General features: G+C 35.8%; 1 protein-coding gene across 4 annotated transcripts; it reads right to left on the bottom strand.

Annotated features, from left to right (window-relative positions):
• Positions 1-1,457: 1,457 nt before the first annotated feature.
• LOC108049530 (potassium voltage-gated channel protein Shal) lies at positions 1,458-20,344 on the bottom strand. 4 transcript variants are annotated; one of them, XM_017130734.2, is made up of 7 exons: positions 20,032-20,344; positions 9,846-10,444; positions 8,106-9,018; positions 7,559-7,721; positions 6,972-7,160; positions 4,267-4,419; positions 1,458-3,281 (listed from the first exon to the last, which is right to left on the bottom strand). In XM_017130734.2, the coding sequence occupies exons 2-7, from the start codon at positions 10,045-10,047 to the stop codon at positions 3,186-3,188; spliced, it is 1,716 nt and encodes a 571-aa protein (XP_016986223.1). In that variant the 5' UTR covers positions 10,048-10,444; positions 20,032-20,344; the 3' UTR covers positions 1,458-3,185. The 4 variants fall into 4 exon arrangements, with proteins under 4 accessions (XP_016986223.1, XP_016986224.1, XP_016986222.1 ...); XM_017130735.2 differs by having other exon boundaries at positions 20,066-20,344; XM_017130733.2 differs by having other exon boundaries at positions 20,055-20,343.
• Positions 20,345-20,725: the final 381 nt, after the last annotated feature.

Raw genomic sequence — 20,725 nt, 5'->3', positions numbered from 1 at the left:
GGAAAATACAGAGGAGAAGGAGCAACTGACCCCACAAAACGCAATCAATGACGTTACTAATGAGCAGCTGATGAAGACTGATTCATTGAAATCGATATGAGATATAAGGGCACTCATGGAAATGATGGCAAGCTTAAAAGAAACACAAATAGCGGCCTAATGAGTAAGGAAATTAAAAAGAGGAAATCCGTAATTTGGAGCCGTCAATAATTGATAATGTGTGAAGAAAATATTCTCCGAACTTTAAAACAAAAAAAATAATAAGGAAGGTAACGCAATATTTAAAGTGATTGATGTTATTTCATTGAAGGTAAAACAGAAATTTATAAAAAAATTATTTTTACAAAAGGTAACTAATATGTTTTAAAATACATGTTTAATTTATGAGTATATTTTAGTATAATGTTAGTGAAAGGTTTTATTTTTAAATTCAACAGCAAATACTAATTTAACATCTAAAAATTAAAAGAAAAAAATAACTTAACGCATTTTATTGTTCAAATACTACAAAACAAGACAAAGTTTTTATTTTAAAATAAAAACTCAATTTTACCTTCGGCTAAGTAGTAAGTGTTAGAATATTTGTATTTATCAAGAACGTGTGAAGGCTTAGCTTTCAGCGATTTCATGTAGTTTCGTTGCCAAGTTGAAGTTCACAGATCTGGACAACTCATAGCCATATGACTAACGACGACTATGCAAATTAGTTTGGGCCATATGCCCGGTTATCGGCACAAAAAAAACCAAAAAAAAAAAGAGAAACAAGTCAACATCTGTTCGGGCTGAGACTAAAAGCAAATTACTCCGGCGGCACAGACGATCGTTAAGTATCGTATCGTATGGCGGTATACCGGGTGAGCATCCACGTACACTCACGAAGCGCCAGTAAGAATAGATATAGGGGCGATCTCTGGCCTGACTTTCCATATTCATATATAGCCGATGATGTATGGTGGGAATTTCCGTTACTTTTGCCATTCGATTGGTCGCTGTCTGATCTCTCCCACAAGTTTAGTCTCCGAGAGAGCTGTTTAATATAGTAAGACCACATAGGTGTGTTGGCATTAGGGTGGTCCAGGAAGTACCTTAAAAAGCATTAATTTAAATATCTATATTTGGTTTTAGTGTTGATCTTCAGTAGCTCAAACAAACTTTAAGCTAATAAACTCAAGCGCAAACTTCAATATCTGATTGATGAATTTTAGAAAAAAATTTATATTGTTCGAAGTGTATTATATTTTCTGTGTAAAGATTAAAGAAAACTGAATTTGAATTTGAATTCCAAAATCAAACTTTTTAAAATAATATTAAAATCAAGAACTAAAAGTGCATCGAGCTAATAATTTTTTTGTTTCACCCAAAAAAACCCATTGATAAAGTTAGATATAGTAGTACATTACCATCCAGGTTCACCCTAGTATGCACTTGCCAGTTGTGACGTTAAGAGTGTCGCTTTATATGGTGGAAGTAAACAGATTTCTTTATTTTATTTATTATTAATCTTTAGCTTTTTCATTCTCAGAGACCCGTGGCAGAGTATTTGTTTTTGCTGTTACTCAATTCGAATTACATATCACTAAAAATCAAAACAGAAATGTCGTTTTCCTCCTTCAGGTATTTGTTTCGACCCGACTTTCTTTTTACTTGATAGATTGGTTTTCTTTTAGAATATCGCTACAAGAGTTGGTTTTAGTAACCAAATTGTTGTTTGTCTTCTTGATGTGGTTTTTTGTAATTTTTCGATCTAATCATAATCGCTTTTGTTGCGGTTTATTAACAACTTCGTTTAGCTAAACAAAACTTTGTGATTTTTGTTAGTTTCGCTTGTTCTCTTGGGAAATAAGTAGGCAACTTAGAGAGTTAGAAACAAATAGTCAACACTCTATCATTGTATTCATCGTCGACATAATAGTAATTAGAGTAATCATAATAAATTTATCATACATACATACAAGCTCCATATTAATGTTGTTTTTTAAGTTGTTTACTTGAACTAATTTTAAATGTTTGATTTTTAATTTAGAATTAATTAATATACTTTTAGTTTTTGTTAGAATTTGCTAAGAGTTCATTTAGTTAGTTAATGTACCAATTCGTTAAAGCCTTTCCTACACACACATATACATTTAAATAGGTTTCTTGCTAACTTAGTTCTTGGAAGAAAATTTTAATTTTAGTTTTTTTTTCAATAGATTTTGATTAGTTTTTGGAGAATTTCGGAGATTGGGTGAGTGTTAATGATAAACTGAAACCTCTTTGCTATATAATTTATTTTGGGGGAAAATGAAGTCGTCACAGGAATGATAATATGCTAGTTGAGAGATCTTTGCCGATGAGAAACAATAGAGGGGATTAGTCAATGCAGATCATACCTACTAAACTACGGACCATTTAAAAAATACACGAATTCGTATTAATATTTTCATAACTTTCTCATCAAATTCCATTCATTTGTTTGTTTCCTGGCTACACAAAGCATTTGCTGTTAAAATTTCCTTATTGTGTTCGGTTTTTGTTCTTGGTTTTCTTTTGGACCCCTGCCCTTCTTCTATTTTCTTTTGGGTATTATTACTTTCTTCAAACTATTTTTCCTTCTATGCTACTTTATGTTCACTTTATTAAAACATACACAGTAAATTCCTCTAAAATGCTTCGGTTTCTGGTTTGCTGTTTGTTGTTGTCTTGTCACCTAAATAAAGTAAATAGTGTTGCATATTATTATAATTAATATTTGTTTTTTTTTCATTAACGGGTCTTCGCTAATCAAATCCGACTTTGCCGCCGCAGAATTTGGGTTCGGCACTTGTATTTCGTTTGTTACTTGTTTTGTTTTAAATGTGCTCTTTACATTTTACACATTCAGAGATGCTGCTTTCATTTGAGTCTGCAATGGTTTACAATTTAATTAAATATCTTGTTTGTTAAACTCCGAAATCAGATTTTAGAGATTATACTTGTCTTTCGGCTTTAGAGTTTTCATTGGTTTTCCTTGTAGTTTTTTTGTTTTTATCAATTTTATCTTTGGCGACTACACACACACACGACAATGTCTACAAACGAATACAATTTAGTTTAAAAACTTTTCAAGTTAGACTAAACGTAAACATAAATCATCTCGATCTGGATTGGGATGTGGCTGCGTCCATGGCTGAGGATGTGGATGCGAGTGCGAACCTGCTGCGGGCTCAAAACGAGGCCTCCACCAGGTAGGTGCCATCCATGGGCTGATTGTTTTGGCTATTTTGAGCATTGCTGGCAGCCGGCATGTACTTGCCGCAGGCCTAAACAGAAACGAGAACGGAGCAGAAAATGCATTAGGGCTTTTACCGTTTGAGGTCAGGTTTCACATGATTAATGATGGCTTCTGACGCAGTATAATATGCCTACAACTAAAAACCGACGTGGATGAAACCCTCCTCGTTTTAATATTTTAAGCCTATTAAGGATGCTTACTAAATAAGATATTTATAATTAAAATATTATTTAATATTGTTAATGGTTTTTTAAATATCGAACTCTTTTCTATATTTATTTCAAATAAGTATATTACAAATTTCAGCCAGTTTTTAATATGTACATTGCTAAGCAATCAAATATGAATATATATAAAAACCCCAAAACTTTAAACCATTTCATTTAGAGCTATACCAATATATGTATATATTTTTATATTTCTTTGACAAATATACAAAATTAAATTAAATTGTAATTTTGTATAAATATGGATTCATAAATGTTAGTAACTTGCTTAAATAAATATTTTACAGGAGTTAATACATTTTCCGTAAAGTCTACATTTTATCTACACCGTTTCTACATTGAAAGTAACCGATTTTATAGCATACTTTCTTGCGCTTTAATATCAGTTAAATGAAAGTGTGATGAATTATTGGTAAATGTAAAACTGTAGATAAATCTTAAATTAGATGTTAGGAAGGTTAAAGGTTATAACAAACAAAATAAAACTCCCAGAAGAGTAATAATGATGTCAATAACTTTCTGATAATGAATTTTCCAAAGATAAATATGATTTTAAGACTGCCCGAAATGTTTTCATACTTCTGAAGGTGAGTTGTCGAAATATACAAAGAATACAAGACCAACAGAGATAACAAAGTCAACACACATAAACCGTATATATAAGTAGAGAGAGAGGGTTACGGAAAACGATATAAGACCCACCTGCAAATGCACTACACCCCCCTCAAGTGCAGGTCCTTTACTTTATATACAGGGTATTATTATTTGGTTGGGCATATAGCTTACCTGGTAGCGCTGGGAACAGCAGCGGCCGCAGCAGGACTGCAGCAGTCCGGCAGCACTGTTCGTCGAGTGGGCGGGACTGGCCATCGGCGACGGAGAGCCCGGCCTTTTGGGCTGGCCGTTAAACGGTATTTCTAACTCGACAAATTCGCGATCCTGCCGATTTTTTGAGCATTGAGAGGTGTACAGCCAGAGAAGAATTTTACAAAGAGAAACGAAGAATACATAGAGTACAATGATTTTTTTTTCCTTTTTTTTTTTGTCAACAATTTTACAATATAGAAATTAGGGAAGGGAGGGGTATTGGTTTTTTACACACACAAAACACAGGACAGGGTTTTAAATACATACGCATAAACAAATACTTCAGAGCAAGAGAGAAGGAGAAAGAGCGAGCGTTTTTGGCCCTTTCAAGTTTCAACAACAATTAAAACATTAAGCTGGTCTAGAAGGGAGGGGAGTACAAGTTATAAACATTTGAACGCTACAATTTATTAATTAGGAAATTAGGTGATTTTTTCATAATTTTTTTGCGGCTCCTAAGCAATGACAATTGTACAAAAACACTATGAGAATTTTTCGTTACTTAAAAAGACAGCCAAGGGGTCGGGCTAAGGGGGCGGGGCAGCGGGCGGGCGATCACTTAGCGGAACGAGAGCGGTAAATGCAGGGGGCGGAACGGAGGGCGGGGGCGTGGCAGAGCGGTACGAGTGGGAAGCAAGCGCCAGCGAGCGACATTCGAGTGCGACTTTTGTTCAAAACGCAGCCACGTTTATAGCCGTTTATAAGAACCGATTCTCGATTTATGACAAAACGTTTTATTATTGATTTGTGGTTTTTAGTGGGGATTTTAAGAGCTCATCAAGTGGAATAGGTTATTGTTACGACTAGAAAACATAAAAATTTTTATGATTTATAAAAATCTTTTAAGACAGTAGTGGGGGAAAATCACTTTTAAATTTTATAAATTTTGGTAGTTGCTCAAGAATTTTTGACAACTCCCTTTTCCTTTTTCCTGTTTTATAAAAACCTATCTACAATAAACTAATCATTTATTTTCATGTTTTTTTTTTTGTATTGGCATATGTGTAATTCCTAAAATATTACACCATAAATACCACAAATTACTAGCTTAGATGTTTATCTAATTTCTAGTGAAGAATAATAACATTAAACAATTAGTTGTTCTATCAAAAAGGCATTTCCAAAACACTATTAAATACAAGTTTATTTTGTGGTGTTGTTTTAAAAATTTTAAACAAATTGTTATCCTCCTAAAATAGCACTGCTGCTGAGCAAGAACTATTTTTAATCGAATTAAAACTAGCCTATAAAAAAATGGTAAATGGTATACCATTAAATTGGATGGGAATGGGAATTTACTCTCTATAAATTAAAAATTACATATTGTACGCTTTAATGGCCTTTTTATATCCACTTTAGTTATTTTGCATTGTTTTTAATGATACCTCGACTCACTTGATGAGCCCCCTCAGCTATTTAAATTGTTTAGATTTTGATATTGTTGGATTTTATATTTTCGTTTTGGGTTTTATGTTGACAGCAATCGATTGCATATGGCTAAATGGACGTTTCGAAAATTTCTTGATAGCATGTGGGGGAGCATTCGCATATCGTTCGAACCGATACTGTTCGGTAATGACCTATTCGAGGAACTTAAAACAGAACAGAGCGCATAGCATTCAACACGAATCGTTCTCTTTCAACAGAGGGTATTGAAAATCAACAAAAAAACAACCGACAATCAACAAAGAAAAAAATTAAAATTCGTAATTGGAAATCATAAAAACTAATTGCAACGCGTAAACATGAACGAGATAGAAAGATAGAGATAGATAGAGATAGAGATAGAGAGAGGGATAGAGAAAGATTTAAGAAAGAACGGAACTTAAATACAAACCGAAAGCACTTACTTTGGCGAATTTATATTCGTTTTTCAGAGCATAGACATTGATATTCATTGCTTTTTATTTCTATGTTTTATATTTGCTTGATTTCAAAGCCAGTTTGGCTTCAGATCGTGTGAAAAACATGACACAAATGGTGAACTTAGAACATAAAACTTAGGACGTAATACAAAAGATCCGACACACAATGTACAGAAAACAGATTGAAACTAAAACAAACAGAAACCAGAAGGAAAACTTAAATTTTGTTAAATAAAAAATGCATATACAAAAGATGCTGAATATTCGCATTCGCAGTTCAGTTCAGTTTTTTTTTTCTCTTTGGCTTTTGCGATTTTCGATATTGGTTTTGATATAGATTTAGATTAATGAGAAGACGCGATAGTTCTAAAAGGCTTAACAACAAATCCTTTCTCCTCTTGCCATTTGCTGTTCTTGCTGTCGCCGCCGTTGTTGTTAATTTGGCTGTGGTTGTCGCTCTCGTTGTTGAAGTTGTCATTGCTTGCCTAATGAGCTTGTGGCGAACCTTACAATTTCTGACTATAATTGAGATGTTCAAATGTTGCTACATCTGTCACGGAGTAAAAACGAAAAATGTATAGAGAAAGAGTGTGATAGGTAAATCATAAGTTTAAATCATAAATTCAAACACTGAGCGCGCAGTCGACTGACAATAATACGTATATATCACATTTAATTTTATATTGTTTTTTAGAGAGAGAAAACAGAGATAGCTGTAAAGCGAAGGACGAAACTGATTCGCACATCGCGTATACGCACCGTTGTCTTCTCCAGACATCGCAGCAAATGATGGTGCTGCAGCTCGAAGATGTCCTCGTCCCGATAATTGTCATCCAGCTCGATTCCAGACTCCTGGGCAGCCCACCGAGCCTCGGCGGCCTTCTTCTTGCTGACAAAAGCGGCTCCGGACGAGGCCTTGGCAATGCGGATACGCGCCAGGCGAGCTTTCTGCAAGGTCATAACACATAATGAGTAAATGCGGGGTGGTGGGTGGTCGTTTGAGGGGTGGTACTCAAAAATAAATCATATAAGAAACGGTCTTAAACATATTGCTTACAAACTATAAAACATAATCTCAAATAGCAACTGTTTTTAATATGTTTAAGTACAAAACATTAATAAAATTCTCATAAAGCTATGTTTGAAAACACTATAATTTGCAATATTAGATGATAATGGTCAAACGTTCATCTCTTTATTTTTATGTTTTAAAAGTATGGCTAAGATTGTAAATTGTTCTAAGAATGGTCACCATACAAAATGTTGCTCCAGTATATTATTCTGGATTTACTTTTACCTACTATTAATATTTGTAATATCTATTTTGTCCTAAATAAATGGCTTACCCGCTGCGCCTTGCGCTTGTCCGCTCGCTGGTTCTGGTGATAGATTCTACTAAAGTTCGATACGATAACAGGTACAGGTAAGGCGATGACCAGCACTCCGCTGAGCGAGCAAACGCCGCCCACAATTTTGCCAGCTATTGTCTCTGGCACCATGTCGCCATAGCTGAAACGGGATGAAATATTTTAGGACTAGTATTTATATTTATTACTTAGATACTACCTCTAAAAAACGTGGATTAAATTATTGTATTTTTAAAAGCAATAACGAGAATTAAATTATCATCAAAGAATTTAAAAATAAATGTTAAGAAGTTATTCTTAACAAGAAGGGAACCAAACCAAGTTAAAGTTTATATACATACATTGCTTATACACAGCTATTACAAAGATTAAAGTAGAGTCGATACTTAAAGCCAGATTGAATATATAAATGATTTTTACATTACATAAAGTATACTAGGATACTAACTCTACTTTATGTCAAAGCATGCAATAATGTTATTTATTTTCTACCACTCCTAGTATAATTTCAGGAACAGAGACTTACCCCAGCGTCGTCATGGTGACGATGGTGTACCAGAAGGCCGCCGGAATCGATGTGAAGTTGGTGCCGTTGACGTTCTTCTCGGCGTAGAACATGACGGTGGCGAAGATGATGATGGCCATGGCCAGCGAGAAGACAAGGAAGCCAAGCTCGCTGGCGCAGGATTTGAGCGTGTAGCCAAGGATCCGCAGTCCTTGCGAGTGGCGCGAGAACTTGAAGATGCGGAAGACGCGGAACACGCGGAGCGTAACGAAGGCGCCGCTCACGTCGTCGTTGTCGGTGATCCCGAGTCCGATGTAGTAGGGCATGATGGCCACCACATCGATGATGCTCATCACCGACCGCACGAACTTGCAGCGATCGGGGGCGGCGAACAGGCGGAGCAGATACTCCGCGGTGAAGATCATCACGCAGGCGGTGTCCAGGCAGAAGAACACGATCTTGTAGCGCTCTCCGCAGGGCAGAGTTCCAGCTCGACCCGGACGATGGCCACAGGGCACTGTCTCCACCACATTGGCCATCACGGAAACGGCGATGAAGAATCCCGTCACGTAGTAGAACACCAGGGCACTCGTCGATGTGTGCGGATTCTCGAAGGCCCGCCACATCTTCTGTCGCATATTGGTCAGCTGCTGTAGATTTTGATCCCCGTTCTCCGACAGCTTGTCGTCCATCAGCCGCTCCGCGTTCTCCCGCTTCCGGTCCCTATAATCCTCGTAACAACAATCCCCAATAACATCCGGCATTATGCCGAAGAAGGCCAGCTCCTCGTCGTAGCTGGTCAGGCATTCGTGCTTCGGATAATGCAGTTTGCCCGTCCGGTAGTAGTTCAGTATGTGCCGGAAAATGTCCGGGTCCCGATCGAAGAAGTACTCTTTGCAGTCCTCGTCGTAGAAGAACTCCCTTTCATTGGAACCTAAAGGATGAGGTGTTTAAATTTCATTAAATATCAATACGATGCTTAATATTAAGATAATACATTTTAAATTTTGCTTTAAATAAAATAAATTCAAACCCTTTAAAATAAAAAGTCAGTAATTATATTTTTAAATAAAATACAAAAGTACTTTTATCTGTAGAAGCTGACTACAAACATCTTCTTTTAGAATCAGTATACTCAAATTTTCACAAATGTGATTTATTATTCACAGGTGATAAAATTATTCTATGACAACATGTTCTGGAGAATTGCCTATTCGGATGAATTATTCTATTGCAAGACGTGCACGTCAGTTCTCAGCACAAGTCTTCCAAATTCATAAACAAAAACATATTTGAAAAGAGTAAATAAACAAACTCTTAAAAAAAATCTTGCTAGCACTGTGATATGCAGACAAATTTAGCTTGATGAACTCTGAAAGGTCAAAAAAGAACGTGAACGTTTAAAGATTTCAAATGTTTTTTTGGATAGTTGTAAATAACATATAAATTTACAGCTTGATGAACTCTGAAAGGTCAAAAAAGAACGTGTAGGTTTAAAGATTTCAAATGTTGTTTTCAAAATCTGGATAATCTCTGGATAGTTGTAAATTAAAACTTCTTGACCTAATTACAATTCAAACTAGTTTTAATGGAATAAGTGAATATTAATTAATTCCAAAAACTTGAAGGCAGATATTTTAATTTATTAAAGTTTAAGTTTTGCCATTTTGATAATGTATTTTTATAAAATGTCCCTTTCAAAGTATGTAGATATTTGTTTTTTTTTTTAAATCAGTTTGAATGTTTTAAGTTGAAACATACCTAAAAGAGTATCTGGATATTTTTCCAAGGTGTTCCGCCACGTCTCGAAGCGGCGGCCGGAGACGTTGATCAGGAGCTTCTCGTCGTCCGTTTTGCGGCGGTCCTTGGGCATCGGGGGCGGTGGCAGTGGGTGGGTGGCTATCGGCACCCACCCGATGGCCGCCGCCCGGGCGAAGGGCAGCCAAGCGGCGACCGAGGCCATGCTATGGGGTGGAATGTTTCAGTGTCCCGGCTGACGACAGTGGGCTTCTCCTTTCCTCCTTTCCTCCGCTCCTCGCTGGGCTCTACCCTTTTTGGTTTTTGTTCCTTGGCTAATTTCCTATATTATTTGGCAGTTGATTTTGGGGGATTCTGGGGTTCTCTTTTTGGGCTAAGGGGAGTCGGAGCCCCTGGGGTTTAACTCCTATTTTAAAGCTTTTGTCCGATGCCCCCGTCCTTATTGTATTGCGAATGCATTTTCGCAACTCTTGGCTAGCTGTGTTTTATTGCTTAAACTTATTGCTGTCATTTTGCTGTGGCTGCTGCTACTCTTGCTTTTATTGTTCACTGCGGGGATATGAAAAGTTTCCTGTGTTCTCCAGTTGTGTTGATGTGCAGCACTGCAATAAAATGGAAAAGTTTGTTGGACTTAAGCACAAGTTTTTGGGAGGAAAGGCGGCTGATATGAGACTTTTAATTCCACGAAAAGTTTCTGAGACACGCACCCAGTCATACACACAAAACTCTGAGTAGTGAAATTTTAGCTTAAAGTTTGTGACAATTTTGCAAAATTTTAATCCGACAAATATTTGATGGTCTTAGTTGGTTAATAGCAAACAAATATTTATTGTGAAAGCCAAAGAGAATACTCAAAGCTTATAAGTAGAATTCAAAATGAAGGAAAAGATTTTAAAGTTGGTCTTAGGTTTTATTTTCTAATCAATATGACAAGTAAATAAATTGTATGGCTTTTCAGCACCTACGAAATACAATTCCAAATTCAACAAAATGCGGTTTTCATCTTAAGGAAATTGACTCTACCAATTCGAAAATTACTGTGTAAAAATATATCAAATTTAAAATACTACCAGATTTATTTAAATAATTGTATATTATAGTAATAACAAACATCATGAGTTTAATTTGAAAAAAGATGGAAAAGTAAAACCGAAATACATATCAAAACTCATAAAATGTATTTTTAGTCAGCAGTTTCAGAGAAATTGCAAAATTGCTCTTTCTATTCTCAATTACAAATGTTTAAGCAAATATTTTTCTAAATTTTTTAAACAAATACCTTAATTTACAATTAAATCCCACGCAAATTCCCAGGGTCTATGTGAATAGTAATCGTTTTGGATTTGCTCATTCGAATATAAAACACCCACAGTTTATCTAGATGCATGCAATTGTTTGAAATTCACTTCAATCGAATTCTAAAGTTTATGGGGAATCCCGAATAGTGTTGTATCGCCCCAGTCCAATGAATTTTCCGACTTTCCCAAAGCATAAATATTATCATAAATCTGTGGGAACAATCCGCTACCACACAATACACACACACACACACCCAAATCGACCCACTCTTCAATTTCTCGCTTCACTTGTTTATATTATCAATTTATCCCCTCTACAACGCCTCTGCACATATATAAAATGATTCACAGCAGCAGCAATCGACAGACAACGCCATTCAATGCGTTTTCGAGCAGCGCTCTGTCTAAATATTTAAACGAGCCAAACAGAATCGAGCCAACTGGAGCGCAATGTGGGGATATATTGAAATTGTATGCCCTCGTGGGTCCAGCAGCTGAGACCATTTTATTGGTTTTGATCCAGCGGAGTGAACGACCATCGCATGGTCTTCCATCTGGTCGTCCATTTCGGGATGGCTCTGGTTTTGGTTTTCGTAGTTCTGGCTCAGGATGGAAATAGTGAGAGAAAATTTCTACCACCAAAATTTAAATCTCTTGATTCAATTGTTGTAATTATTATTAAAAACTAGAATAGATCAAATAGTACTTTCGAATGCCAATGATCACTTACGAGGGGTTCGATAGACAACGATTAGAATAGCATGAGGATATTTTTACGTGAAAATCTATTTATTTTTAATTAGCTATTACATTTCTGGAAAATTCTGTATTTACTTTTCAACTCGAATACTCGTGCTTTAAACTAATAATATTTTTTATTTTAGATTTATGTAAAATCAGCATATTTGAATTATACTTGAACTCTATTTTTGTTTAGTTTGATAGTCTTATTCCTTAATAATTTTAAAAGATTATTAGGTCAGCTTATTCCATTTGAAAAAAAAACCTTATGTAAGCGTTATAATATATTTAAAACACTTCTTAGAAATCAGTGTTAAATTTCATAGGTAAAAGTAAGTAAAACTTTCATAAAATGTTTTCGTAAAAGTCAACGAAAACAATAAAGAAGACTTATATAAATATTGTTCATTCCATTTTGGAGATCAAAAGCATTCTGTTAACTCATTTATGCATTCTTTTTTCAGTGTATTTAAATGATTGGGCGGGAGACGTGGGTGTTTAGCCTGCCTTTGTTTCTTGGTCTTGCCAGTAGCACAACAAATTTATGTGTCTTTCTTTAGACTGTAAACACCCTGCAAATCTTCCTAGGGCCACAAGTAATTTTCCAAACAACAATTAGAACGCAAAAACTTTTTGTGTCTGTCCTTCGGCCTTGCAGCCCACCCACCCCATGGCTAGCAACCACCCACCCAGCTGGGAACTGTGACAAAAAGTCATTTGTTTCCATAAATGTCATGGCTTGGCATGGGTCTTGAAGTCTATATAATGTGTGCCTTTGATTTATATAATATTTATGGCTCTGTCGCTAGTTGTGTCACTGGCACTGCCGCGATTGTTATTCCATTGCTCTGTTTTTCTGGCCAAGAGCGCATCGATTGCACTGCCCGAAAATGCTACTTCATTTGACTCGCCACCAGAAGTGTTCGCCTATTTATGAGCACCTGCCCCATGGAAATAAATAAAAGTTTTTGAGAGAAGCTTATCAACATGATTTAATCTTGGCAAATTCAATATCAGTTTTCCTTTTGCACTTTTAAATTCATTTTTATCATAAGAAATTTATATTTACCAGTCAATTTAAAAAAATGTTTCTTTTTATTCACTAAAGAATTAAAAAATAGCTTAAGAAATTGTTGTTAACATGCTTTAATGTCTTAACTATTTTAACCATAATTTCTAGTAAGCAAAATATTAATTTTATAATTATTTTCTCTAAGTGGCCTTAAAGGATTCTCACATGGGAAGTGAAGTCAGCTGTCTTGTGGCGAAGTGTATGGTGCGTTTGTCATTTGGCTTTGCCATAACAATGGCCATTAGGAGTTATTAGTTGGCTGAAAGCTAACCACAAGCCACTAAACCACGACACAAAAAGGTTGTCGATAGTTGAAGGCTAAGGTTAGTCAAGGTTAGCTCAGTTTATAGATAAGAATGGAAAGACAGCCTTTGGCGCAATTTACGTATAGTTGCAGGCAGAACATGCAAAATGAATATTACGATTCCAATTTGATTGATGACTGAAATGCTGTTTTCTGACGACGACTTATTTGTGTACAAATAAAATATAAAATGTTTTTTCTCTTTTGGTCCCATAAATGTAGGTCAAGTAAAAGTTTATAGTCTGCGCCTCCATAAATGCCTTAAAAGCCACCATTTGAAAAATTGCATAAAAGTTCACACTTGCATCACAAGTAAGCTCAGTTTACCCAGTTCATCAAATCACACATTATACAAAGAAATTCTGCGTCCATTAAGCGGTGAAGAGTCAAACAAACCGACAGTTTCAACCTTCTTTGGCACATATAACGCCCATATCCACCCACTTCCTCCCACCTCCACCCATATCCCATTCGAAACCAGACAATGGGCCGCGAACTCGCAGAGTGTGAGGCCTTAATGTTTTAATGCCATATTATCCTATCAACAATTTTCCACTATAGATTGACGTTCGTCGTGTTCAGAGGAGTACAGAGAAAAAATAATTTCTAATATTGTTTAAAGTGAAAAAAGATAGAAATCAGTTTTGTTTACTTTAAACACCTATAAAAAATTGTGTTTAAATGCATAGAGATTTTTGGGAAAAAACTAATATCCTTGAAAATACGTTTATAATATACATATTTTTAATTTGTCTAAAGCCAGATCAATATACATTTTTTAATTTGCTTCTATACTAAAAGTGTTAATAACATGAATTTGGATACCTACTATTGATGCAATAAAGAGATTTACCTTTATATTATTCGCATTGAAGGACAAATAATAACAACTTTTACAAATTTGTGAATTTGAAATCAAATTACAACGTGTATAAATAAATATTTGGCCTCTACCGTTTAAAAAATCTTAACTTAAAGAGTTTTGGACAAATATATAAAATAAAAAAAATATTTTTGAAATTCTCCCAGTGTACGTATAGTCGTTGACCTTGCTTTTGTTGTTCGTGATGGACGAAATGGAAATTAATCAATGCCGTTTTGCTCTGCTCTCCTGCCCCACCCCCACAACAAACACCACCCACCGCCCACCTTCCACTGCTGACGTTGATGTTGATGTTGAGGAGAACTTCGTCAGGAGGAGAAGCAGCGACAGGATCAACGTATTCGGTGCGTGGTGTGTGCCATCAAAATAAATTGTCAAACGGCAAACGAGGGGACAAGGTCGGGAAGTGGGTGATGGTGACCCAGCTGTCCAATGAAAAACACCTTGGCGCCAAATGGTGCAAAACAAAGGCGCCACATTTCCCTATTATATATATATTTTTTTTTTGGTCCCTCTCGGGGCTTCCATTATTCCATTATTTGCATAGTTTATTTTAGTTTTCCATGACGAGGGGCTGCCTAATTATTTGCCAGTTAGTTGGCTGCTTTTAGTTACATTTCGTCTCAAGGTTACACTTTGTTGGGGGTGGAAAAGCTTCCAAAAAACTGAACAACAGCAGCGACAACAATGCATATCTCTCATCATAATGATGTGGATCCATCCATCCATCCATCTGTCCATCTATCCACACCACGTTCCCTTCATGCAACATTGTGTAGGATTTGGTTCAGTTGCCTTTTGAGTAGGAGTATTCGGACTTGGTCTTGGCGACTATGACAGACATTATAAACATTTCACTCAACAAATTTCGATTTTGCAATTAATGGAAAGGTGAGAGAAATGAACTGGTGAAGGATCTTTATTGTTGGAAAGGTCAGCTTAAACAATGAATACTTTTTTTTCTTGTATTTTCCATTATTTGGTTTGTTTTACAATTTGAATTTATGGTTTAAATAAATGACTTTTTAAACAAACAATTTGGAATGAAAAAACATTTGTTTTATTTAAACAAATTTAATTCAAGAACAAATTTATACAAATTAATAATTTTCAAAAGGTTTTAAAAAATGGATATGATTCCAATGGATACGCTATGATACTGAACTTTAAATAAAAACCAAAGCCCCATAATAGTTCCAAGAATATCATCAGCATAAATATAGCATACTTTTCTGACCTTCAGCAACGAAATAACCATATCAATTTACACCTCAGAGCCGACATAATCATTATCTATTAATGTTGCTTTCAGGGCATATCAACTACGCCGCCATCTCATCGTGTTCTTCTACTCTTGTTTGTGTTTCCTGACGGCTCGTTTTTTTTTATGTTTTTGTTTTTGTTTATTATAAAGTACAAACGGGTGGCGCAGACCACCCAGGCAAAAGCCCACCACCCACTCGGCCCTCGAGACCGTTCCATTCAATTTGGTGCCCCAAAATGCTAGTTAGGCATTAATGTACGAAACACACGAGAAATCTACGGAAATCCTGTGAATTTTCCTTCGCTGCCATTGCGTGGGCCTGCGTTATTATGATGGCTGGACTTTGACTTTCTCTTTTTAGCCCTCTCAAAGCGGAAGCAATTTTTGCAAGAAAAAACCGAAAAAAATAGAAAAGAAACCATCGCCAGGTTAAAACCAATTGCAACTTTGAGGCAAAATGCGAAACAAAAAGAAATGGAAGCGTTTCCAGATCATAAACGCAATTTTATGGCCTGGGCGGCATTTCAATTTTGTATTTTTATTGACAATAAGTTAACAATGTTTACTTTTAGTTCTGTGTTGTTTGGCTATTTTTAAACAATCACAACAACCTCCTAAACAGACCAAAAATACCCACCGTTTTCCCAACCGCTTCGGATTTCCTACATTTCCCCGCGTTGCTTTTCTTTTGTTTACAAGCTGTTTTTTTTTTTGTCTTTTTTAATTTTGTTTCATCGTTTTAATGAAAAACGAGAAATATGTACAATTGAGCAAAGGGAGAAGATAGAAAGAGAGAGAGAGAGAGAGAGAGGGGAGAGAAAGTGGGGAGAGTGTCTCACTTTCTCTGCGCCTGCTCATGGGACCCTTGGGGGCTGGTCTGAGTTTTGGATATGGGTTTTGGGTCTGCGTCTGGGTCTCGGATTCAAATTCGGGTTCGGCTTTGGTCTTTGGGATCCGGATGGGGATTGGGACTGGTTCGGGCTCGCCCTTGCCCTCGCCGTCGGCTCAGCATCAAAAAACATTTCAGCATTTCAGTCTCTGGGCCTTCTGAACATTTTATAATTTTCGCTGTACTTTTTACCTTTGCTCGTGAGTCGGCCGCTACGCTTAAGTAGAGGCTTATGTATCCTCCCACTAAGAACCCAATTGAAAGTGTCTCCTTGAATAAGGTGTCTATTTGGCAAGCATATCAAAGAAACTAATTCGTTTTAGTGCCGCCTTTTCCTTGATGGAAATTAATTTGGTTTTATACACGATTAATATTGAATCACCGGAGCTCTATAAATACCTCGGTTGCAATATTGATCAGTTCAGAGCATTTTGGGTCATCAGATTTATTTTGTCTCTAGGGAAGCCATTTATGCTAATGCATTCTATATAATCAGGTTATATGCATATCCATGCATTAAATTATGATGACAATTTTGTATTTTAACAAGAACATATATAATATATTAAATATATACCAATCATCAATGTTTACAATTGTTTCTGATTAACATGGCTTTCAAAGAAATACTTAATCAACAACTTAATTTTTAATTGAATCATAAATATTGCTTTATTGGCTGTAAATCTGCACAAAAGCTTGCATTAAATGCATATAATTATTCGGCCAATTGATGCATGGCCAATTAACATCACAATCTGGAAACGAAATAAAATTAATTCACCAATATTTGTGTGCCTTGGCAAGATAAACATTGACCAGATTTTCAGAAGCATTCGAATATTAATTTTGTGGAGCAGCCACACACTGCGTATGCTTATTATTAATTTAATACATTGCCCAAACGTCATGTTGCGCCAGAGGACAAAACAAGAAAAGGCCGAATGCGCCCACAACAATTCGATTACAAGATGATTTATTATTTAAATTGCGTGTACCGAAACAAATATTGGCAACAATAAGGAAACGGGAATTCTGTGGGAACAGAAGAGCAAGGGTTGCGTGATATTGAGAAACTCAATGGCCCATGCACTTTAAAAAATATCTCTATTTTTAATAAACGTTATGTCTGTATGTATAAAAAGGTACGTTTTTTATTATACCTTATATTGTTATTTATTTAAATTGAAATACTTGTATTAAGTGTATTATACTTTAGAATTTAACATTGCCAATTAATCGAATGTACTTTTTCATCGCAATCTTATAAAAATGCACTATTATAGGTCATTTTATATTACTATTTATAATTTCCATTAATTTGAAGCAAGACTTAAACAAGTTTAATATATTATTTTTTGGTTATTTTTTTTACTGTGCTACTTCTTTGCTTACATAATAACGTTGGGCAGCTGGATGTTAAGAACACCTAGCTCGAGAGTTCCATTTCGCTATTCAAATTAATTGCAAAACTCATAAAAACTTTACAGAGTCGTGCTTATCAGTTGGCCAACATCGTCAGCTGGAGTGGCTGCACCGAATCCACCACCCCCCAAAAAAACTTTTGTCTTGATGGCCCTGACAAAGCGGAAAATCAGGAGTGGATCAGGGGAATGTGGAGATGCGGGGACATCCAGTGGACGTGCAAGTGACCCATAGAGCCATATCCTAGGCAGGAGTGAGTGGGTGGTGCGGGTGGTCACGGTGGAGTGGTGGCTAAGGCCAATGGCGTAATTTATGTAGGCCCGCTAAGCCTTTCCATGCGTAAAATGTGATTATATTTGCGTATAAATACGCAAACGAGCACGTACGGATTTTGAGGGTATATAGTGTGGGAGATAACCACGGTTAATAAAATATTTTAAAATAAAAATAGAAATGATAATTTAAATAATTATAATATAATTTATGAAAAATATATTTTTTGATTTCAAATTTGTAAATTTGCCATTTCTCATACTCCTCTATTGGTTTTAAATTGCTAATAAAAAGTTGAAGGTTTCTTTGACATTAAAAATTGAATTGTAATTGGAAGAGATTTCTAGGACATCTCCTTATAAAAAACTCACTTTTAATTTTAATTTTTTAAGTTTTACTGTATTACAAATAACTAGGTCTATATTATTTAATTCAAAAATATTTAAAAAGTATCAAACATGTCAACTAAAAGAATTGCAACAAGAAACGTGCCATTGCAATTTTGTCAAATAAAAGCATTACTCAATTTGAACATTCAACCGAATGTCACGACAAATCAAGATGAAAATAACTGCATTGAGGTGCCCACGTGCATTAAGCTATAATGGGAATGTCATTCTTATCCAACGATAACAAAACAACAACTGCAGCATGCGCTGCTACTGCGCTGCGACTGCATTGCTCCTGCTGCACTAAGCACGTCATCACAGAAACACACACACCTCCTAGGGCACAGAAACAATGTCTGTGTGTGTGTGCAGCTGTGATCCTTGTATTAGTGCGGCTTTGTTGTTGCGCCAAAAACCAAGCCAAGGATTTTTCGCACATTTACGCCAGCAAATGGACTGGTGCTGCTGCACTGAGCTAAACATTAAGTTGTACAGTTTCTGATATATTGATATTTATTGATATCGATTTATTGATAGTTTACTAAAAATGGATCTGATACATTTCATAAATAAATCTACGAAAACAAGGATATATTTATCCCCAGCCTTGAAATGGCTTTATCTTAAATCAAAATCGAATACTTTATATTCTATGTTATATATGTACATATATAAACGCCCATGACCAAATATATCTTAGTAAACCAAAAGAAAATATGAACAGAAGAACTCAGGGATTAGAATTATAACCTTTTTTTAATATTTCTAAATTATGTTGCTCTTCTTATACACACCAAAATCTCTTTATATTTTAAATCGATCGTTGAATATTTAAATTAAATAAAGAGGGAAATAAATAAGAGATTTTAAAAAGCTTATAAAAAGATTTGAAATATTTAAGATACCATAACAGTAAAGATCGAATAATTTTTATTTAAAATATATCCCGATTTTTTCCCAGTGTCCTGTTGCTCCTTGCTGCCTCATTCTCTCTTTCTCTCCTACAGACGACCTTCACTTTCATACGGCCGACCGTTATATATTTTTTTTAGCTTAACAGTTTTTTAACATGATATGTTGTTTCTATTTTTTTGTTGCTGCTGCTGGATAAATTAATATCATGAGTGGGTGGCAAAGGGGGATTTTTTAAATAGGGCAACTATGCAAGAACAACTACTTGTTGTTGTGTTGCATGCACGCCATGAGTTGCAATTAAAACATGTTTTTTATAAATGCCTTAAACAGTTAGCAAGGACATGGGCGGTTAAAACTGGATGTGAATTTTCTATTTTTTTTCTTTTATTTTTTAAGGCTGTTGTTGTTGCCGAGAGAACCGACCGCAACAACAAAAGCAACATCAGCAACATTCGCGGATACACACATTTTCACAAATCAAAAAGCAAACGAATATTGTTACACACACACAAACACACTCCCACACACGGACACGAGAGACAGACAGGAAAAATCTCTCTTTTTTTATGGATTTTCTGGGCAGGCAATCTGCTTTCGCTGATGTTTGATTAAACAATTGCTTTATGTTTTTTTAATAATACTGTTGACTTTCTACCATTATCCAGCCGGATTACTCTGGGATATTTACAAAATTGTTTGCACATACATACGCATTCCTTTTATAATATATTTTTACATTTTACACTTGTCGCCTCTTACACTTTTCCCACCTCCTCCTCCGCCTCCTTCTTCCGTTAGCCGCACATTTTTCTCCGCACTATTTCTTGTACATTTTTCCCCCACTTTCGTTTCGGGAAATTCTTTTCTGGCCTTTCCTTTTAGAGAAATTAATATTTTTTTTATTTTCTTAGCTTTTCCTGCACGCACGAGATAGCCACAAAAAACTTGGCCCAAACTGCGTCCCGCTATTTGCTCCGCTCAACGTTTTTCTCGGGGGCGTTCAGACAAACAGTTCTCGACAAACTGAAAGTGAAAAGTGAATAGCAAAAAGCGCCAGCGCCTCCGACCGTCGGTATCACAAACCGAATCCGAATCCAAATCCGAACCAGAATCCGGGACAGCACCAAAATACTCACGGAGTCGGCGCACTTTGTAGAGCAAGTGGTGGTCACTGAAACAGCGAAACACAATCGGAACAGATGTTGATGTTGCCTTTCTAATCGGCTGCCGGAGCTCAATGAATAATGATAAAATATTTATGGGCAATACACATATCATTAAATTCTTATCAAGGATAATAAATTTAACACCTTCATGATAATCACCTATCGAAAACTCAAACTAATTTATTAACTAGATCTTAAATAATTCGCTCACGCAACTGCTGGAATTGAATAAAACTCTTATATATCGAAATAAACTTCAATATC

This window comes from Drosophila rhopaloa, unplaced genomic scaffold (genome assembly GCF_018152115.1).
Source record: "Drosophila rhopaloa isolate 14029-0021.01 unplaced genomic scaffold, ASM1815211v1 contig_163, whole genome shotgun sequence".
In the NCBI taxonomy this organism is placed as follows: domain Eukaryota; kingdom Metazoa; phylum Arthropoda; class Insecta; order Diptera; family Drosophilidae; genus Drosophila; species Drosophila rhopaloa.
This window is presented reverse-complemented; position numbering and strand designations above follow the sequence as displayed.

Coding starts and splice junctions, on each gene's coding strand:
- LOC108049530 (XM_017130734.2), bottom strand. CDS start 10,047: ATGGCCTCGGTCGCCGCTTGGCTGCCCTTCGCCCGGGCGGCGGCCATC. Junction 7,722..8,105: donor GTCACCATGACGACGCTGGG/GTAAGTCTCTGT, acceptor ATCCCGTTTCAG/CTATGGCGACATGGTGCCAG. Junction 7,161..7,558: donor ACAAGCGCAAGGCGCAGCGG/GTAAGCCATTTA, acceptor ATGACCTTGCAG/AAAGCTCGCCTGGCGCGTAT.